Source organism: Magnolia sinica, chromosome 2, assembly GCF_029962835.1.
Source record: "Magnolia sinica isolate HGM2019 chromosome 2, MsV1, whole genome shotgun sequence".
Classification (NCBI taxonomy): Eukaryota; Viridiplantae; Streptophyta; class Magnoliopsida; order Magnoliales; family Magnoliaceae; genus Magnolia; species Magnolia sinica.
This window is the reverse complement of record NC_080574.1, coordinates 109624188-109647922: the sequence shown is the minus strand read 5'-3', so window position 1 is coordinate 109647922 and position 23735 is coordinate 109624188. Positions and strand designations below refer to the sequence as shown.

Sequence of the window (23735 nt, the reverse complement as noted above, 5' to 3'; positions counted from 1 at the left end):
AGTTCATTTGTCATTATTACATGCTTAATATAGTATTCAATGAAACGAATGATAAATGCTAGTTTCTATTTAGATAATTCTTTATATATGATTAATGTTTAGATTGAAATTCAAATATTTTAACATGTTATGGATAAAAAAAATTCTCTATTCTAATTTAAGATGAGTACTTTGCATGTGTATTTGTTATTGATGATATATGTTGAATTTATTATGGCTTGATTTACTACTTGAAAATTATTTAATGGTATAATTAGAGATTTCTCGAACTAGTAGCCATTTGTGTAATGGATTAAATAAAATTTTATTGTATATTTACCATCTTGTGTATCATTTGTGCCTTTATGACTTTTAAGTTAACCCATTTTTGTCGTATCCTTGAATGAGATTTTTGCCCAATATGGCTATGATGATCTATTTTTATATAAACTTACAATGGTAAGTCCTATTTTTTTTATCATGATATGTAACACCCGTAATTTTTGTTAATAAAATTTTAATTTTTAATTTTAAGTGGGAAAGAGATCCACCCATCTTATCATCTTTCCTCTTATCTCTCTTTATTGAAAACTTTCCTCATATCTCGTAGTCTCCTAACGCATCATCTTTCTTAAAAAGGGAACGTAAGAGAGAAAGAGTCCTATCAAAACTAAAAGAACCGAAGAAAAACTCGTAGAAAAAAAAAACACAAAAGGAAAAGTGGGAAGGAGGATTTTTAGAATTCACTTATTTAGGTTAGTATTTTATTTTATTTTTCTTCATTTTATTTATGCAATACTTAATTTGGTATGATCTACACATTCGATGGATTGGATCAATCAAACATCTATTGTATAGGTTTAATTCATGCATGTAAAGAGGTATGCGCATGGCTTTAAGGCTAATATGTAGAATGTGAGATTTTAAGGTATGCACATGGCTTTAAGGCTAATGTGTAAAAGGTGAGATTTTTTCCATGATGGATAGCGATTAGTATGATTTATACTATTTATGGGTGTTATAAGAATTAATTATGTAATATTTTTAAAAATCAAACTAATTCGATACTTGAATGGATCGTACTGATCATATATCTACCAATTTTCTTCATTAATCTAAAGAAATTGAATAAATACCAGAATAGTAATTTTTTGCGCAAGATACAACTTGGCATAGAGAATTATATGACATAATCTGAAATGTGTGATTAAATCATCACCATTCATTAGTTCCTTAAGATTAAAATAAATTAAAATCTTAAATTCTAAACCGATTAGACCATTGAATGGGCAACATCGATTTGAAGAAATGATAAATAATGAATCATAAGTTTTATTCATTATGTATAATCATAAGATTAAATAAAATTCTTATTTATGTGATTTTAGGAAGTCCTAATTTAATTCAAACCGTTGGTTCACGAAATCATCTTCACTACATCAAGGTGAGTGATTCCAATGTGTTTCTCATCCATCAAGTTAAAACAGATGGATTGTTTGATATGTTGTATAATTGTCATGTACTCTTAGTTGATTTAGATGACTGTGTTATTTCTGTATTAATATGATAATAATAATATGATTTGATTAATGTGTTAGACTCTGTTGATTCAAATGTGATAATTGAAATAATATATACAATACATAATTCATGATTACTTTGTGCATCTATAATTATATGCACAACACGTGCAGAATTCATGGGGGATCTTCCTGGATGGTATCTTGGTAGAATCATTAGCAGAAGCTCACTATACTAATGAAAGCTTACTCAAGGAGTAGATGAGGGTCTTACCTATGTCTATCAAATGGTAGAAGCCTGCCAAGGGGTAGATGCGGGTTTACGAGTTTCCAACTCAAGCAAGTGGACGAATTCTCTTTTGATGCATTGATGCATTGCATTTGCAGTTTTTAAAAAATTATATTGTATATGATTATTGGCATTCTATTATAATTTGATGTAAAGAACTATATCAGAAATTCTCACTAGGCCTGGCCAACTTATCCTTTATTGATGTAAAACCGTACAAATTAAAATTAGCTGATGAGTTGGTGCAAGAACAAGAAGTTGTGGTTGAACTGGTGCACGGTACATGTAAGACATAGCCGCACCTATCAGAAGAGGAACTGGTCGCATTTGGACCATTCCTAATTATTTTATTAGAATTTTATATATTAGGATAATCTGATTAGTTGTAAAATTTTAAGCATCTAATTAATTTTATTTAATTGAATTGTTATAGGTTTGTAGCAAGTATTCATTGGTAAGCTGTATTGACTGATAAGAAAATTTATGTTGATTGAATGTTTATAAATGTTGAGAATGGACAAATGTTAATGATTAAATCATTGTGTGAATGATTGTAAATGAACCTATTTGGAATCTAGAAATGAATTTTAATTTTGCCTTTAAATAATTGTGTAATGGAATAAAATTAATACACTTTGTATACAAGTTACAACTCGAAACTCGGGTCTGAGGGTGCACACTCTATATTCGAATTTCGGAGTGTGACATGATAGGTCACCAGTTGTAAAGGTTACTATTAACATCATATTTGTTGAATTCTCATGAGTCGGGCATAGTGTTATGGGATACTATGCTCGAGTTGTCAACCTATGCTGGGTAACGCACCACCATAGTGACCTTGAACTTTTTTAATATAATTGTTTGTAAATTGAACTAATAACGGTTGAGCTAATCATGCATTCATGTCATGCGGATTTTACCGAGTGGTCGATATAAGACACAAGGTTTCTCGGGTCATTATGGGTTGTATTGTAGAGTATTTTATTAGATGATTCTAAGTTATCATCGTGTGCATTTGAACTACTATGAGTTGTCCTTATTGCATGGACTTTTCTAGGTATCTAGTTTTCCTTGTGTATATCTTAGAGTACTTTTTGGTAGGCTATTTTGCCTTGGGTGTCCTCGTTGCATGGTCTTTTCTAGGTGGATAGTTCTCATTGGACATACCTTTGAGTACTTTTTCGGGTGGCTAATTTTCCTTGGACGACCAATTCACCAACTAGATGTGCATTCCCAAGTCTATGAGTATGTGTATGCATCCATGCATTTTAAAAAGATCATGTATTATTTTAAATGATATATGCTTGTCATTATAAAATTGTCTTATTATTATGATGATCAAAACAAATATTTCTTAACTGTTACGATGATATAGTAAATCTTTGAAGGGAGGGGGAGTATACCTTATTAGGATAGCCATTGACACTATTAAACCATATTTAGTTGATGCAAGAAAAAAGATGATATACAGGTTGGCATTGGTGTGGAGCTTGAGGAGTTGAATGGTTTAACAGTTTAAGACCAGTTACATTTTAGTTTCCTTTTATTGTTAAGTTGTTTTATTCGTGTATTTTGTTTGGATTGTATAAGCCTTTTAGGCAACCAAGTGGATGTTTTGGATGTATATTTGGACATTCCCTTTATGCATTATTTGTTTTTCTTCTCTTACAGTGCTCACTTAAAAAATATATTGTCAAATGTGGGTTATCATTAAAGGTTAATATTCAAAATTTCAAAAAATGAGTACTAAACTCGGGTTACGAAATCTGGAGTTTTACAACTTCATCCGATGGACGTGTATGGTGCTCATAGCCCTCTCTCTGAGTTTGCTCCAATCATTATCCGATAACTTCTTCGGCTTAGTCTTCAATAATGCCTTGTTTAACCCTTGTGATGCTAAAATATCATTAATCTTCTACTACCACAAATTTAAATTGTTCTTCCTATCAAATTTTCATATATCAAATTTAGACATCTTCACTGAATTCTCAAACTCCCTTAAACCTGATGCTTTAATACCACTTTGATGAAATTCTGACCCCTCAATTGAACCAAAACAACCCTAGTTATTAGAAATTTATATCTAATATCCCTGTTAATCTATGCACTTTGCAAAAGCACATTCAACGAAGATTGAACAATCGAATAAACAATAACCAACCAAAGCAATCCCATAAACACACACAAAAAAAAAAAAAAAAAAAAAACGTGAAAAATCCTTAAAAAAAAAAACTACGATATAAAGCGACATAAATCCACTATAACCAAAGCCTTAAAGATTACATCACTCACCTTTTTTTTTTTTTTCCAAATGAAACCAGATCTCTCTTTGCAATGTGTACCTAGAAAAACTCTAGCCCCTTGAGAAAATCTCTTCTCAAGCCCTTACAAGCATTTAAAACCCTCTAATCTCGCAAAACCCTTATTCTTGGAGAGAAAACACTTGTATTAATAAGCTCTAATTGCAATCAAATTTAAATACCCTGATTTGTACTAATTTGCATAACCTGTTTGGTTGAACCAAATGTAACCTTCAATCGAATTGAATAAAATTGACTGTACTTTTGGGTTGAATCGAAAACATTCTTTACATTCACGTAACATGAGAAAACCACCCTATTTTCAGTTGAACAAAAATGACTTCGGTCGAGCTAAAACAGGACTTCTTTGCACGGTAGATTAGTATAATCTAAAACAAACTGCACAACATGATTCAATGCAGGGAGCACCATAACTAAAACAAAGAAGAGCACTATTCCTTAAGAGTGCAGCATTGAACCACCCACATGCACACCCACATGCGAACGTAATGTTTTGTGCACATGCATTGTTGGTACCAAATATTCTACATGTCCGATCATTCATGGTTAAGCACCAGCACGTGCCATGTACTACCTTAAATCTTCAAGTGCATCGTATATACCACGTGTCATTACCGTGCACATGAGTGATACTCCCAGGTTATTAACAATCTTAAGCTCTCACGGGTTCTTACACAAGTTAAGAGTACATTTAGTCCAAAATTGGACATCATGTTTGGCCAAAAACATCTAAATTCCAAATCCATCCAAAAAATTGGACTTTCCAAATCCATCCAAAAAATTGGACTGCCAAAGATCTAGTTGGAGGTCATCATTGGAGCAAAATTATAAGTATTATGGTGGGCTCTCATTTGATCGGTAATGTGGGCCCACACATTAGTTTTGAGCCCAAAAATGAACTCCAAACGCAATAAAGAAAAAAAGAAAAAAAAGAAGAAGAAGAGGAGAAATAGAAAGAAAAAGTGGAAGAGGAGAGACCACACCCTCCTTGAACGCTATTGACCTATTGCTCCTCATTTTCTACTCTTCCTCCTTTGCTCCATTAGTCTCTACTCCTCTCCTAACAAAGGGTATACAAATCAGGGTTGTATGCATTTCAGGACCTTGCATGGCATGTGCAAGAGAGCACCCGCAATTCACTGCTTCAAAACAAACAAGCGAGAATAATTAGCCAAGTCAGACAAACCGACGGACACAACGAGGACAAGCTCGGACAGAACATTCGCTGCTACCAAAGATTTTCTTGACGTTCTTCCTCCACCATATCAAGCCCATCCATTGCCATAAACTCCACGTGTCAGAAGATTTTTCAGGCACATTCCACCCACCGTGTAAGACTAATGGCACGGATTATCAGTGGCCTCACTTATAAGATTAGAAACACGTGTACAGGCTAAACACGTGGGGGCCGGCCGATTCTCCTAATTCCTTACGGTATGTGATGGACTGACCAAATCCTTTCCCATTTCTCGTCTATTCTTTTCATTTCTTCCCTTTCACACCGTCCTCGTCCCGATTTCCTCGCATAGCTCGCGGGAAGACTGCAGCAATGGCGATTTCCCTAACAACGTCGACCATCTCATCCTTCAATCTGGACCGTCAGACTGCTTTCCAATTCTCCAAGCTCTCTCCGTCGACGTCTCTGCGATTCGCCCCGTTTCGGCGCCTTCCGTTTGGAAACCGCAAGTCCTTGTCCTTTACTCGGCCTCGTCGGATTCTTCCTCGTGTAAGTCATCTCTCCCATGATTGTTTTTTTTTTTTTTTTTCTTTCAGAAAGCATTCAGGGTGCGTTTGGATGCACTATCTACTCGAATTGCAATAATTAATCTAATAAAAATGAAGTACGGAAATATTGAGTGTTTCGGCTCAAAATCGCAATAACTTTCAAGTTGGAATTGGAAGAAACGGAACTGCAATCTGAAAGCTACATCATTTGCTTTTTTTTTTTTTTTTTTTGCCATTTTTCATTAATGAAACTGAATGATTACATTCCAATTCACTTGTGCATCCAACATGGTGAGAAAATCTTTTTCTCGGCCATTCCTCAGGCTGAGAGTTATTTTGTGATATTTTATTTTTGGAGTATTTCTTGGGATATTATTGAGAAAATGCCGCTAAAAATATAAATTTAAAAGTGTTTATTATAGTTAATAAATAATTTCAAAACTGCACACACATATTGCAATAATTATCACAACTTAACTAAAAGTACTGATAATTTAATTATAATCTTACAATAAAATCGTGAGAAAATAGGAAATTCTTAGATTTTGAAAATATCGCAATGTTAATTTGATATTTTGCTAAGATTCGCGGAATTTTCAAAATCTTGGTGATATTTTTACAGTGGTCCAAATGCAGTGTCAATATTCAGTTGAATTCCTGGCTTCTTCTTCTTCTTCTGGTTTGGGCCACTGTTCTGTACAAGCGGATCCTGGCTTTCTGGTGATCAGTATGGTTTATTTGGTGGGGCCTGCAGATGATGGGAGAAGCTGCAGGTGATTATCAAATTGGACAGTCGTGGTCGTCTGATTAGTGATCTGCAAATGGATGGTGATGGGTCCATTTAGACTGAAGGGGAATACATAGTATTCCTGCCCCACTGTTTATTTCAAGGAGATAATGTGCAGTGCTAACCCCAAATATTATACTATCACGGCTTTTGGGGAAGCTTTCCTCAAATACTGTAGTAATGCACCAAAAAGTATTTCGAAAATGCTCTGAGGGGCCGTTTGGCGTGAGGGATTTGGGGCAGGATTTGTGAAATCTACGGATTTGAAATTTCCCCTGTTTGTTTTTGTTGGGGATTTGCCAAATCTGTGGATGTCCCAAATCTACACCTCCATAAATGAGAGAAGACTTATCAAATCCTAAAAATGAGAGAATTTTTAGAAGAAAAAAAAGTAATTCCTTTATAATAAATTCTCTACCATGTAATAAATGCTCCCCAAATCTATGGATTTGTAGTTGGATTCCCAAATAGTGGACTTTGGAATTTGTGAAATCAAATCCATGAATTTGACAAGTTCAAGGATTTACCAACCCATTCTCATTTCCTTGATCCCAAACAGGGACTATGTGCTTTGTTGGGAGAAAATAACAAGATATTCTACCATCCTAAATGTCCCTTGAGAATAAGAAATAACTAGTAAAGAGAAGTCTACAGATCTAGTGGTTGGGTTGTTTTACGGAGGTTTTCTTCAATCAAACAAAGATGTCCCTTTTCAAACTTGAAATCCCTTTGGAGGATTACCTATGCATAACGGAAGACCTACATAAGATGGAATAAACCTCGACTTGCATCCCATGATATTGGTTAGATTCTCTAGATTATTCCATGCACCTCTCCTAATATTTTCTTCTTTCACAATTTGATCTACAAGTTATAAGAATTTTGAAATAGATCAGTAACACTAGATACACTTACAGCTGCAATGGTGGAGATCCAACTATACTCTTCTTGCCTTTTAGGTTGAGTTGTATAATTGTACTACATTAAAATTTTAATATTTTCTTAATTAAATGGTCTAAATTGAAGTGGACTAGAAGTAATGAATAACGTGGCTCATTAGAGGCCATGCTTTATTTATTATTATTTTTTTTTTAAGGCAAGGATAAATTTAGTCGCCACTCACCAACCAAAAAGGGCGAAAGCCCCAGATGTAGTAAAAATGCACAACAATAGACTAGGAAAGAAGAAGAAACTAGTTCACAACTTGGGTCAAGAAACTTAAAGTCCACATCTTGGGCTAGGATTCATAAGAACCATATGATATGTGATTGGGTTATAAACTGAAAGGGACAAACAAAGAAGGGAATGCCTCTGATGATGCTGATCCAACAAAAAAATAAAAGAGAAAAGAAAAAAGAAAAAGAAAAGAAAAGGACACAAGCAGGAAGTAGAGAAGAAAAAAGGATGATTAATTGTTGTGATTGAAAATGGAGATGACAATACACTATCGATAGCTAGGGGATTCACTCACCCAATGTTGAGGATTCACTCACCCAAATACAAGAGGATTCACTCACCCAAATACAAGAGGATTCACTCATTCTTAAGGATGATTATAGATATTACAAAAAGGGAAAATACACTAGTGCCTTTTCTCCACTTATAAAACTATATTTATAGAGAGAGGGAGGGAGATTAAATGGGGCGGGTGGGACTGTGGGAGAGAGAGGAGCATTGAATGGAGAGGGGCCCAAGGTGACCATTGGTATCTTGAAAGCTACACTTAACTATGATATTGTGCTTTTTGGTGTACCAAGGGTTGCATCAATCTCTTTCCCCTAAAAAGAACTTGTCCTCGAGTTTGGCTTGGTAATTCTTTCTCACATTCTTCCATTGAGATCCCATAACAACTCCTCATCGTTGATCCAAATATCTTTGTATCGAGGCTTTTTCTTCCACCAGAAAAGGTATTTAGTGTAGGCACATTGCCTTGTACTCATGGACCGTTGGTAGAATATTGTTAGGCCATGAAAGCATCACACTTCAGTAACCGATTTTGGGGTTGACCACTCCATACTTGCTTTGATCTTCTCTTCATCTACTTTAATGCCTTGAGATGAGATAACATAGTCTAAAAAGACTATTTTGTTAACAATGAATAAGTATTTGTTGAGGTTGACATATAACTTTTCTCCATGCAAAACACGTAGCCAATGGTCTTCGGGTGCTCAAGGAGTGGCCAAAACTTCACGAATAACAAGATTTTCACCTTCATTTGATCTGGTCATTTCATCAAGCACTTCATGAGCATCTTTGTCATAAATAGGCTCATCATCATTGAATTTCATGTAGTCTTTGTTCACTTTACCTTCATTTGGTCCAGTTATTTTATTAAAACACTTCATAGGTATCTTCGTCATAAATCAACTTATCATCATCAAATTCCATGTTGTCTTCATTTACTTTACCTTTATTTCGTCTAGGTATTTTATCAAAATCTTCATAGGTATCATTGTCATAAATTGCCTCATCATCATTAAATTTCATGTTGTTTTCCTTTAACTTTATTTGGTCCAATCATTTCATCAAACACTTCACGGGCATGTTCATCATAAATTGGAATACTTGTGAAGGCTTGTGTGTGTGAAGTCTTCATAAAACCTCCTCCATCATGCATTGTAGATTGTTGTTGGCATGCCTCGATTTTACAATTTCTCCACGAAGGTGGACATCTTGAATTGAAGTCATCCGTTTGGTCCGGTTTCCTCTTCCTCTTGTCATTAGAAATTAAGCCCAATCCAATAATCGAACTTGCTTTGATACCAGATGATGCCAATCCAACACACACACACACACACACACACACACAAAAGAAAAAAAAAAAGAAGCACATAAGCAAGAAGTAGAGACGAAGAATGAAGATTAATTGCTTTGATTGAAAATGGAGGTGATAATATACTATAGATAGGTTGTGGACTTACTCACCCAATTACAAGAGGGTTCACTCACTCTCAAGGATATCAAAGATCTCACAAAAACAAAAAAATAGACTAGTGCCTTTTCTCTACTTACAAAAATATATTTATAGAGAGAGGGAGGGAGATTAAATAGGGTGGGTGGGGGAGAGAGGAACATTGCATGAGAGGCCCAAGTGAGTATTGGTATATTCAAAGCCACACTTGAGTATGATTTGGTGTTTTTTGGTGTACCACGGGCTGCATCATCTAATCTTGAGCATTCTCTCCCAATGAGAATGGGAAGCGAAGCTTAAGGACTAATAGTGGAGCTTTTTGAGAAGGAGGCTGACTTGTTTGGCATACATGCTGAAGCCTCAAGTTGAGAAGTTATAATCTTGAATTGCTTGCACATTGTTGCTGCTATGCACTTCAAGATTTAGTGATTGATAGCCTTCAACGTTCATCCTTTGAATGACTCAAAATATGGCATTTTAAGGAGTTTTTAAGAACAACATGACTTTTTGTATTCTTTGCTGTGTTGGCTTTTATTTAGTAGCCTTTTGATAAATAAATTCATTGCTCTTAAAAAAAAACATTGCTTTTGGTAAAGAAGAGGGTGCCTAATGTAGCTTAAGAGAGAGGCTCCAAGCCTCCAATGGTCACCTTGGGCCCCTCCCCATTTAATGTTCCACTTTCTCCCACCCACCCTCACTTTTGCTCTCTTTCCCCCTCTCCCTCTCTCTTTATAAATATCATTTTATAAGTGGAGAAGAATCAATAGTGTATTTTTTCCTTGTTTGTGAGATCTCTTGATCATCTTTGAGAATTAAGATCTTGTATATGCCTATATGGGTGAGTGAATCCCCATGCCATCTACCTTATATTGCTCCCACTATTTTCAATCAAAGCAATCTTCATTTCTCTCTCCACTTCTTGCTCGTGCCCTTTTTTTTTTCTTTTTCTTGTGTGTTGGATCGACATTATTTTGTATTAGAGAAAGTTCGGTTCTTGGATCAGGCTTGATTTCTTATGTTATGAGGAAGAGAAAACTAAGCCAAACGGACAGTTGCAATTCAAGATGTCCACCTTCGTTAAGAAATTGAATAATTGATGCATTTGCTAACAACAATTTACAACGCATAATGGAGGAAGTTTTGCGAATATGGGATCGCACAAACCTCCACAAGTATTCCGATTTGTGATGAAGATACCAATGAGGTGTTTGATGAAATGATTAGACCAAATGAAGGTGAAGTGAACAAAGACTATATAGAATTTGATGATAATGAGCCGATTTATGATATAAATGCCCATGAAGTGTGTGAAACCGGACCAAATAAAGGTGAAGTGAATGTCAATGAAGACTACATGGAAATTTGATGATGGTGAGCCGATTTATGACGGAGATGCTCATGAAGTGTTCGATGAAATGATCGGACTGAATGAAGGTGAAAGTCTTGTTATTTGTAAAGTTTTTGCCACTCCTTGGCACCCTAAGATGATTGGTTATGGACTAGCATGTTCCATACACGGTGCACATGTGGTAGGAAGGTATTCAATGTCATCATAAATAGTGGGAGTGTTGAGAATCTGGTCTCCAAAAGGATGATGGAAAAGTTTCATTTGAAAGTGGAGGTGCATCCTAAGCCTTACAAGATATCATAGTTCGAAAGGGTTAATAAGGTAAGCATTTCTAACGGATTTCTCGTTTCTCTTACTATTGGAAAAAGATATAAAGATAAAGTATGTTGTGATGTGCTACCCATTGGTGCATGCCATTTGTTGTTGGGAAGGCCATATATAATATGAAGTCCAAACATGATGGAGAAAATAATACTTACACATTTTGGAAGGATGGCTATGCTTTGCATGATGGAGTCCCCTTCAAGGGGTTCCAATTATGTGTTCTGGATTGTTTACTTCGACAAGTTATTATTGTGGAGTTTCGTAGTAGTGGGCTTAGTGATCACTTTAGTCATGACAAGACGATAGCCATAGTGGTGGGAAAATATTTTTGGCCAAATTTATGACGGGACATGGTGCAGCATGTGGAGAGATGTGGAATTTGTCAAGCTTCCAAGGGACACATAGAAAATAGAAGACTCTACATGCCATTGATGATTCCTATGTTTTCTTGTGTTGATATTAGCATAGACTTTGTGTTTCGGCTTCGTAAAACCCAACAAGGTATGGATTCCATCTTTGTTGTTGGGAATCATTTCTCCAAGATGGGTCATTTTATTGCTTGTTAGAAGACTATAGATGCTACACATGTTGTTAACTTGCATGGTGTATTGAGGTCTATAACTTCGGACCAAGCTTGAAAATTTCTGTCAATTTTGGAAGAGAGTGGAATAGAACTATAAAAAATATAAAGAGGATGCCGACACATGCTTTCCATGGTGTTTGCGGAAGGCGATCTGGTTATGGTGTACTTGTGCAAGGGCCGATTCCCAACCGGCAACTACAACAAGTTGAACCCAAAGGAAGTTGGCCCCATGTCAGGTGTTGAAGAAAATCAATGACAATGTGTATCGGATCGAGCTACCGGAAGGCTTAGATATTTCACTTACTTTTAATGTGGCGGACCTTTTTAAATTTCACGAAGATGTCGATGATGCGAACTCGAGGACGAGTTCTTTTGATGAGGGGAAGATTGGTGTAGTTTAGGAGAGGGGCTCTAACAACATGGTGTACCGTAAAGGCCGTTATGAGGCCGTAAAGGCCGTTACGTAAAGGTAATGGTGGCAACCGTTACATGTTACGGGGTCGTAACGGCCGTAATAGCCGTTATGGAAAAAAATGACCCATAATTGCCGTTAACGACACGTTACATCCCGTATAAAGGCCACAATAGCCCTGTAATGGTCTATTACAAGACATATACATATTTTTCATACTTTTTAATCAACATTACAGGGCATATGCAGGTTTTTTGGGGGTTTTTTCAATAAATAAAAAATAAATAAAAAAGAGAGACCATAATGGCCGTTATGGGGCCGTAATAGCCATTATGCCCTGTGTTGTAAAGGTAACGGTGGTGGCCGTTACGGCCACCATTACCGTTACGGAACACCTTGCCTAACAATCACCTTGGGCCCCTCCCCATTTAAGGCTCCTCTCTCTCCCAAGTCCCATCTACACCCATTTACTCTCTCTCTCTCTCTCTCTCTCTCTCTCTCTCTCTCTCTCCCCAACCTTGGGTGAGGGAATCAACAAGCCATCTACCTATATTGTTACCACCATTTTCAATCAAAGCAATCTTTCTTTTTCTTTGTACTTCATGCTTGTGTCCTTTTTTCTTTTTCTTTTTTCCTTTTTTTCTTTCCTTTCTTGTGCGTTGGATCGGCATCGGTGCCCTAGTGGATGGCATCATTTGGCCTACAATAGAGGATATCAAGGCTTTCATTATTCAACGGGAGGCACACAATCGGCCATCAAAGATGGTTCAGCTGGGTAAGGGAGTCAAAATGGGTTTGCGGTGTAGTAGACTGACCAGTAGGGAGGTTCCATGAAGCTGAGATGGATTGGGTGACTTGTAGAAAAATGTGGGCTTGTTCATGAAGGTAAAATGGGACCAAAATTCCTCAGAGAGAATCTGATAAATGATACCCTTTAAATATTCAAGTGTTTCTTTCATTCCTTGAGTGTCAAACAGTAGTAGGTGATCCTGAAGCTGGCAGATTGACATGAAATTTTGAACTTACCCTTGTCATAGATTCATTTATTAAATTCACAGTTTAAGAAAAGATGGTTGGAGGATTATGAACCATGAGAACAAAGCCAGCAATGGTCTTCATTTACAATGTTTAAGCTCATAAGAAGATCCTTTGTCTTTAGCTTTTTACGGAGAGCAACCCAAGCAGCCACAGAGTGCTTGGGAATATGTCCTTGGAACCAAACTGGATATGGCCAAAGGATTTGTGGGCAGTGACTGACACAGGTGCCACCGATATCAAGTTATTTTCCACTGTGACTTTTTGTATGACCCAAGATCGGACCATCTGGGGGCCCATCTTACCTTGTATTTTGAGCAAAATGACATCTATGATCCCTGTGTCCCATCTATATGATGGCTAGCAAATCAATGGTCCTGATCATTGAGCATGAGTGCCACATTTACAGTCAAAATGTTTTGTCCCAAATTGTAGTTTGTCGGTTCATACATAAGGCCTGCTATCAACATCAGAAACATTCTTCTAGTTGGTCCAAGCATAGATTGATTACTGGCAAAAACGTCAGCTATTCGATGATCCAATTTCCATCATTGCCATGCAAAGAACAATAAGAAAGAAACCTTAACCAATAAAATCATTTACCTTGGCCCCATGTTAGATGGCATGTAGTACAAAAGTTATCCTGCTTGAACATTACTAATGATCCAATTAATAGACCTGTTCGTTGGATGTTAACCATTAGCCACTTGGACAATTAGGTTCATTCATTTGGAGTGCTTTTTTTTTTTTTCAGCCTGGGGAAATTGTAGATGGGGCCCACTAGGTAATCATCTAGATTGATTTAGTGCAAAAAAGAAGCCAAAAGTAGGAGATTGAATTAAAGAACAGCTTATTGAATGCTACCTTGTCAAATTTGTAGAATTCCAAATATTACAATGAGATTACCAACATGGTCTACTCAATACAAATATAAAAACAAAACCTACAAAAGACGATTTGTATTTAAAGTTTGAAAAAGCAAGAAGAGAAATGGAGGAATTTAAGACCAGAAACACAAAAATTTGTGAAAGCAATAGAAAACCTTAAAGAATAGAAAGATATTGGATCGAATCTGAAACCTAATCCAAAAATAACCAAAATCGACATTGAAAAAAAGAAAACAGAAGCATAGATCCAGGGAAAATCCATATCAAGGCCTCAAATCAAAGGAAATGGATGTCATCTACAAACCAATGGAAAAAACAACATTGTGAGAAATTGGGGAAGAAAATCAAGAAGTCTCGAGAAAATGTATGAAAAACCCTAAAAATACTAGAAATTTGTTAGAAGCTATGAAAAATAAAAGGCAACAATGGCACTTAGGGTTTTTGAAGAGATATTGATTAAAGATGGAGGTTTGAGTGGTCCAAATTCAGAGTATATACATCCATGGATGGATGGATGGACGAATGGACGGACGGATGGATGGATGGATTATGAGGGGCAATCTTGTCATTTTCATCTGCATTACTGATGGCATACTGGACACGGTAAGAAAATGACTCCACACCTTCGCCGTGAAGGAGCAATGAATGAAAAGGTGATCAATTGACTCTCCGTCCTCCATACACATCAGACTTATGTTAGGGAGGATAAATGCCCTTCTTTGCAGATTATCAATGGTGAGGATCCTTTTCCTTCCCACCAACCACACAAAGGTAGAGATACAAGGAGGTGCCCCATACGACCATTAGTGATACGAAGGTGCCAAAGAGCCGGGGTTAGAAGCCTCAATTGAGCAGACTAGCAACTTTACTGAAAATAAGCCATTGGAACTCTTAACCCCGATCATTGAGTCCTCCTCTTGGTTGGCTAAATGACTTTTGAAAGGGTCCTCAGGAGTTGAATGAGATTACCTTCTTCACTTTCCAAGATACTTTTGTGCCACGGCGGAGCCACACTACCGAACCCCTAGACTAGGAAAAGAAATTTGCCACCAGAATAGATTGGTCAGTGGCTATGCGAGTGATGCTAGGAAACTGGTTTGCTAGTGATCGGTCTCCACACCACACATCCTCCCAAAAGTGAACCCGTCGACCATTTGCCACTAAGAATGCAACACCCTGCCTAACCATGGATTCAGTAGACGCCATTACTTTCGAAATAGCAGAGGCTCTGTATAGAGATGAGTGCTTGGTGTACCACCCTCCCTCGTAGTTCCCGTAACTATGTGCGATCAACTCCCTCCACAACCTGCCCCTCTTTGTCTCGAATCTCTAGATCCATTTCCCTAGCAAAGTGGAATTCACAACTGTTAGTCGTTTTATACTAGCTCCGCCATTCTTATACGGCTTACAAACCTCATCCCATCTAAGCAAATGGAACTTCTTACCTTCGCAAGCTCCTTTCCAAAGAAACTCCCTTATAAAGGAAGTGTGAGATCATCCATTAGTGTTAAGATATTGCTATGACATTACCTTGGAATAGTGTGAAATCATCCATTAGTGCTAAGATAATGGTTTTGGATATTGTAAAGGAAGTGTAGGATGCATTATGATAGATGTATTCATTTAACAAAAACATCTCTTGTACTACCAAGTATTTGAAGAAATATTTGGATTTCAACAAGGAGATAAATTTCTAAGTGAATATTATTCAAAACTTAAAATGAATGTGGGAGGAATTAAATGTGTTCCAACCTCCCACTACGAATTTGGAAAAAAAACGTCAACAACGTTAAGTGTTCCGAGTGGCCAAGTTCTTATCTAGATTGAAACGTGAATATGAATCAGTTTGTGCACAAATTTTGGGTGGCAAAGATGTGCCATCTCTAAACAAGGTGTATGTTCGCCTCCGACACATATCTTTGGGCTTTACAAGTGAAGCCAATGATAGCTCAGTTCTAGCATTGTTGTTCTCTAGATGGGGCCGCAGTGGCAACCATTGTGGAAGAGATGGTCATCATGACATGAGAGGTGGTCGTGACGTAGGCCGCTGACTAAGAAGTGCATGCATTGTGGGCTTTCCAATCATTCTGTTAAAAAATGTTGGGACCTCCATGGGAAGCCTGGATGGGCTAATCAAGCATCCCATATTGGTCGGAGTAGTGGGCCTCCTTTAGATAATTCTTATCTTTTGCTCTACTGACACATATGAATGGTGAGATGGTTACTCTAACTCAAAAAGAATATTCTAAGTTGCTAAATAATCTACAAAATTAGTTTGTTCCTACTATTTCTGTTGCCACTTCCACCCATATGGCTACATTCGTGATCTCAAGTATAGCTTATTTAAGATCCAAGTCTCATACTCCATCGGTAGTTGACTCTTGAGCGTCCGATCATATGACAAGTCAGTCTAATATGTTTTCATCTATTGATGGCTCATTAACAGGCCCTTTTGTCATTTTGGCAGAAGGTACCCAATCCAAAGTATATGGAATGGGTATCATTTATACAAGTTCCTCTCTTTCATTATCTTCTTCTTTATTTGTTCTAAAATTTCTTTTAAGCATTTTGTCTAGTTGCAAACTTACCAGGCCCCCTAACTGTTGTATCACTTTCTATCATTCACATTGTATTTTCTAGAACCTAAAGATGAAGAGAAAGATTGGTGGAGGACATGAGCACAACAGGCTGTACTATCTTGATCATGATGTGGCGTAACAACATGAAAAAGACTTCTCAGCTTATTAGTGGCACTACAGTCTCAGTCATTCATCATTGATGATTCTTAAGAGTGTCATTTCTTGTCATCGATGTCATGTCTAGAGTGTGATGTGTATGAGTTGAGTAAGTCTCATCATGCTACTTTTTCACCCCATGTTGGGAAGTGTCATTTAGTTCATTCAAATATTTGAGGTTCAGTTAGATTATTTAGTAGGTTTGGGTTCAAGTATTTTGTTACATTTGTTGATGATTGTTTGAGAATAACATGGCTTTATTTAATGAAAGATAAATCTAAATTATTTTCTATTTTTAAGACCTTACACATGGAAGTACAAAATCAGTTTAATTCGAAAGTGTCTATGTTTCAGTTTGATAATGTCAATGAGTACATGTCCTAAGCTTTTATTATTATTATTATTATTATTTTCTTAAATAGAAATCCTACATTAGACGTCATGCACACACACACCCCACAATAAAATGGGGCTGCAGAATGGAAAATTGTCACCTTCTTGAGATAATTTGTGCTCTCTTAATTTACATAAATGTTTATAAGAGTTTTTGAAGTAATGCAGTACTCACAATATGTTTTTGATAAATTAGATGGCTTCATTTGTTTTAAAGGGTCAACCACCTCATCAAGTTTTGTTTTCAGATACTCTGCTATTTCCTTTACCTCTTAGAATTTTTAGATATGTTTGTTTTGTCTATCGGTTGGAGTCTGGCCATGATAAGTTTGATCCTCAAGTAGTTAAATCAGATGCCATAATAAATGTGTTTGCAACTTTGCCATATCCTTGCCTTCTCACTTTGATCCCAAGCAGTGTTCGAAATATTAGTATCGCGTTATGTATCGCACCCTTGGGATACGGATACATATCAGTTATCGATTGAGATATATTGGTTGTATCGCGTAATGTATCGCTGTTGTTGGAAACATGGGGAAACACTGGACATTGGTCGAATTTTTCAAGGAAATTTCAGTGCTTATTAAAAAAGACATCAATACATACTTACAAATCAAAACATTATGAAAAACAAGTGCACATAATAGGGTTTCTTTGTATGAGGTCCTAATCTACGTGCAGTCTAACTGAATTGATGCAAGTATATTCATATAATTTATAAATGTAAGAAGACGTGTGGAAACACAAGCAATACATTCAAAAGCAAAAGAAGAATCATTAGATTAGGTTACATACATGTTTGATTATATGTTTGGACACAAAGATTGCAACTGATTTGCGAGAAATTGGGCAATTTTGAATTTTTTTCAAATTTCCGCAACTCCGTCCTTCTCCTCCAAATCTCGAAATCGAAGCTCCATGGATTTGTAACAATTTGACACTGATTTAACATGATATACAGAAAAAAGGATCGAAAATAAAAAATTCTCACTAGATCGAACATGTGGGATATATCCCACTACTTGTGTGTTTTGAATCGCACAGGTGGGATACAAGATATATCTTGGGATATCTCAGTTGATATCGTCGATATTTAAAATACTGATCCCAAGTCATATGAGGGAGCTCTATTACGTAGTGGGTGGAAGTAAGCTATGGGGGAAGAGATGGATGCATTTCATCGGAATGACATTTGGGAACTTACCACTCTTCCGAATGGTAAATGTGTTGTGGGTTTCAAATGGGTTTTCAAAATCAAGTTTTATCCTAATGGTACTATTGAATGGTTAAAGGCTTGCTTAGTCGCTAAGGGGTACACTAAAACACTTAGTGTTGATTACAGTGAAACCTTCTCTCTTATGGCCAAGTTGAATTCCATTCAAGTTATATTATTTGTAGTTGTTAATCATGTTCGACCCCTCTTCCAACTTGATGTAAAAAAATGCATGCTTTCATGGTGATCTTATAAAGGAAGTTTATCTAGAGCAACTTTTCGGATTTGTTGCTCATGGGGTGTCTGACAAAGTGTGTGAATTGTGAAAGGCAATTTATGGTTTAAAATAGTCTCCACATCCATGGTTTGACAAGTTTAGCAATGTTGTATTAAACTATGGCATTATTTGAAGTCATGTTGATCATTTTGTTTTTGTACGAAAAGTTATCTTAGGTCTAATTGTACTTGGTAGTATATGTGGATGATATTCTTGTTACTGGAAGCAACAACAAGGGGATTGAAGAAATAAAGAAGCACCTTAAAAAATATTTTGCCATAAAAGTTCTGGGTCATCTTCGATACCTCCTTGTTATAGAAGTAGCCTGATCCAAAGGAGTTAATTTATCTCAACGGAAATATGTTTTGGATTTATTCATGGAGATGGGTCTTCTTAGGATTAAGCCAGTTGACACTCCAATGGATCTTAACCACAAGCTTGTAAGTGATCAAGGAGAAGTGATGGAGGATCCGGGGATGTATAAAAGATTGATTGGAAAACTTATTTACTTAACTATTATTCGACCAAACATAACCTATGCAGTGAGCTTGGCAAACCAATTCATGAGTTCTCCAATAGTATCTCACATGGAAGCATCTATTCAAATTCCGTGTTACCTCAAAAAGAGGACTAAGTAAAGGAATTTGGTATAAATGGAATGGTCATCTTCAGGTCATAGTATATTGAAATGTAGATTGGGCAGGTTCATTAGCAGATAGATGATCTACTATTGGATACTGTACATTTGTAGGAGGAAATCTAGTCACATGGAAGAGCAAGAAGCAGAGTGTGGTGGCCCGATCAAGTGCTGAAGAAAAGTACAGAGCAATGGCTCATACCTCCTGTGTGTTGATGTGAATCAAGAAATTGTTGTAATTAATGGGATTTACAATGCACCTACCTATGTAATTATTTTGTGACAATCAGGTTGCTTCACGCATACCAAACAATCCAGTCTATCATGAAAGAACTACATACATTGAAGTTGACTGTCACTTCATACGTGAGTTAGTTTCCAGTGGCGAAATCTCTACACCATATGTTCGATCGTAGGACCAACTTGCTGATGTGTTCACCAAGGATCTTCGTTCCACTTAGGCTACACATATATATTAATATCTATGCTCCAGCTTGAGGGGGAGTTTTAATGAATGTGATATGGGCCTACATGAGCGCACTTAGATGGGTTATTTCGATCTAGGACATAAGAGGGGATTTTTGCTTTTTGTTATAAATAGCATTTTTGTAATTATGAAACTAAAATAATATAAAAGGAGAGGCTGGGTGTGAACCCAAACCTCAGCTTATTCTCTTCTCACTCTTTCTTCTTCTCTATTCCATCTCTCTTGCCACTATTTTACAGTTTCTATTCCAATCCATATAGCATTCTCCCCCTTCCCTAGGGGCCAAGTTTCCGCTTGACGACCTATCAACATTGAGCTTCATTGGATATCTTAGTGGTCTAATGCATTTAGTCAACAATGTATAGGAACCCTAGCGCAGTGTGGTTCTATACCTAAGGAACAGAGGGCTAGAGACTCCGAGTAGGAGACATCATTTTTGAAGTGCATTAAGCTACTTACATCCATAAAGTGGACTGCTTGTTTATGAGTGGTCTGCAAGCCCCTATCATTACGAGGAACTTTAGTAATCTCAGGGAACAATATTTGCAAATTATCTAATTGCTTCAGCATTCTGCTCAGTTGTCCTCATATATCATTGGTGATTTTTGCATTCTGCTTCAGAAACCACAGATGTCATTTATATGGGTGATTTTCGCTCTTGATCTTTGGATTTTTCTTTTATGTTCTTTGTTTTTATTGTGAACATTTTATATGAGATGCAGGTTTTAGTTTATAGAGATATTTAATTTGAATGAGTAGGAATAGGGATTTCACTTCATTTTCATGTTTATATTCTATTGTTCTTTGGTTTTTTCATCTCTATAAAACATCAATACAAGATATGACTGAGCTATTGAGTTGAAATAGTTTTTTGAATATAATCCCTTATTTTGGTCCATTTTCTGTAGGTTGAAGCAAAGAAGCAAAAATTTTCTTCATTTGATGAAATGCTGGCAAATTCTGACAAGCCTGTATTAGTCGACTTTTATGCAACATGGTTAGTAGCATATATTGAAGAGGGTATACACACGCACATGCACATGCGCATACACCGTGTGCACACATTTTGGTGTGTGAGGAATTTGTCCTCACATCCACCAGTTGCTGAATCCAGGCAATTATTTTGATACGCCTCTGGGAATAACATACTAAAAAGTTGGAATTGGATGTGGAACTCATTTGATAAAGCACTTCTTATTGATGGTCCAAAAACTTTTCCTAAAGAAGTCTACAAGAACCCCTGCTTTGGCGTTTGGATTTTGGATTTTGGGGATCATCCAATAACTTTGATTGTAGTGTAGATCTCCTAGGTGGGGTCCATCAAATCAACCGTCTGTGTGCTGCTGCCTTGTGTAGCTCCCCATCATGGCTGAGAAAATCATTAAGTTATACATGTAAGTTTGGCCAAGAAAAAATATGTTTTCTTTTTCTTCATTTTCTTTTTTTGGGTGTGTGTTGGGTATCTTGGATGAGACATGTCCTGAAATTCTCCCTTGTTAGATGACTGTCCTCCTTGTGGACCTATACTAGTTAAATTTTAACCATTATCTGAATCATCTTTAACAGTCCATGTGCCAACTACCAATTGGATGGTTTAGATCATTAAATGGGGTATGTTTTCCTGCAGAGACCATCCTATGATGGTGCCTGCCAAAGGAATGATTGGGATAATGTAAAGATGGGGCCCATTTGTCAGTTGTCGATGACTGATCAAAATGACGTTGCTTTATTCAGTCGAGCATGACATAATAGCTTATGAGGCCTAATGGGATATGCTAAATGAGAGAAATGATTCTATTCGGCATAGATATGGTATAGGTGAGGTCCACCTTTTGATGATAGAGGCTGTTGATTTGGTGGGCCTGTCACAACAATGGGACATGCTCAATATCTTCACCATCATATGGTCCTATCCATTTGATGAAATGGATAATTACAATCCATGATATACATTTAACAGGGTTCCACTTGGATGATTATCTCATATGATGGGTAGATTTTTGTGGTTTCTTAATTTGGTCCACTTGGATGATTCACCATGTTGACAATTATATCATAAAAAGGTGGGTCCTTCTTGTACAATTTGTGGGTTGAAGAAATTGATTGAACATAGTATATTTCCTCTGTAATTATCTATACCCGGGCCGTGGCACGTGCCCAAGGTGTTCCATAACAGTAACAGTGGCCGTAACGGCCACCACTGATACCGTTATGATATGGGCTGTAAAGGGTGTTATAGCCCTCGTATCGGCCATTACGACTCCCGTGTTGACCGTTACGGCCCTTTTTTATTTTTTTGAAAAAACTGTTATAGGACTATTATGGGACCGCTACGGTCTGTAATGGGGCCTTTATGGCCTGTTTTTTCTGTAACAGCCGTTTTTGCCCCGTAACGCATAATGGTTATGATCATTATTGTTACGGCTGCTATGTAACTGATTTTGAATGCCTTGCACATGCCTTGCATGTGTGGAGAGAAAGGAAAGGAGATTGGGAGAGAGAGAATCAGCGTAGAGAATCATGAAGAAAGAAAGTAGGCACTGGAGGCCTTTTTGAAATGACAAAAATAACCTTGGTTGATGGCCCACATTTTTAAAATGCTCCAAATACCCCGATCTATATTGAAAATCACTCCTACGTCCTTTCAAATCTTAAGATCGAGGACCCTCTTAAAAACTTAATGCGGGGGCAAAATCATCCAAAACTGCTCACATTATGGAGATATGCATGTAAGGTATTATATGATGGTTGTGAGAAATGGCCTTTGAACTCGACTTAGCAATGGTACACGTGAGGTCCCTTCACTAATATAAGCCATTGATTTAGTCTTGCCCATCCAGAGATGGGCCATGCCCAATGGTTTCCCCATCATATGATCGTAGCCATCTCATATAAAATGGATGCACTGACAACAAATAATACACTATTTAACTGGCGCAAATTGGATGGTTAGGTTTTTCTTTTGAGGAGTTTTTTTTTTTTTTTGTTCATTTGCACATATCCTCCCTAACATAGTTTCGGTTTGTCTGGATGCCATGGCCAAGTTTGTCTTCTATTTTTTCTTAAAATTCTAAACTTCATATTTTTAAGTGTTATTAATTTTTAAAATTTTCTTACTTTTTGAAATTTCTAGTGCTCATGTTACAAATGTACATTGAATATAGCCCATTCACTAACTCTTTGCTAATTAGCCATTCTTCTCATACATGATACACCCACCTTCCTATTTGAATATGTTAAGAGTACACAACCTTCATTGTACTTGAAGGTACCATATGTAAGGAGTTATCTTAAAGATATCTTAGAGGATATTTTATGATCTCTTAGGATATTTAGATTTATTCTCTATTAATGTAATGCTCATATCTTTTATATGTTGGGGATTATAAATAAATGTGTTTGGAACTGTAGAAAGAATTATCAAACTCTCCTCCTTTATTACTCCTATGTCTTCTTTTCTTTCTCATATTCTTCCTTGTTAGATTTGCTCAATGACCCTCAATCGAGTGGTCCTTTTCTTATATATAAATCATTTTCCCTAATTACAATATATCCCTTAATTACAATATCCCCTAATTACAGCATAATATCTCCTAATTACAGTAACATCTATATCCCCTAATTACAACATAATATCTCCTAATTACAGCATCTATATCTCCTAATTACAGCATAATATCTCCTAATTACAACATCTATATCCCCTAATTCAGGAAGGATATTTACAGATCTGTTTCCTAAATAACTATACAACAATATATAGTAGGTTTGATGTCTATCCTACTAACATCTCCCCTCAAATTGATGTTGGTCGATCAAGAAGCATCAATTTGCCAAGAAGAAACTGATGACGTAGTCGTGTCATACCTTTG

At 36.6% G+C, this 23735-nt stretch overlaps 1 protein-coding gene across 2 annotated transcripts in view; it reads left to right on the top strand.

Annotated features, from left to right (window-relative positions):
- Window positions 1–5541: 5541 nt before the first annotated feature.
- The window catches only part of LOC131237371 (thioredoxin Y1, chloroplastic), a 32728-nt gene continuing 14534 nt past the window's right edge, over window positions 5542–23735 (top strand). Inside the window, exons 1-2 of one of the 2 annotated variants that reach the window (XM_058235091.1) lie at window positions 5542–5835; window positions 20772–20860. In XM_058235091.1, the coding sequence (XP_058091074.1) occupies window positions 5659–5835; window positions 20772–20860 (266 nt within the window). In that variant the 5' untranslated portion in view covers window positions 5542–5658. The remainder of the gene's footprint in view (window positions 5836–20771; window positions 20861–23735) is intronic. The other variant, XM_058235090.1, reaches the window with a different exon arrangement.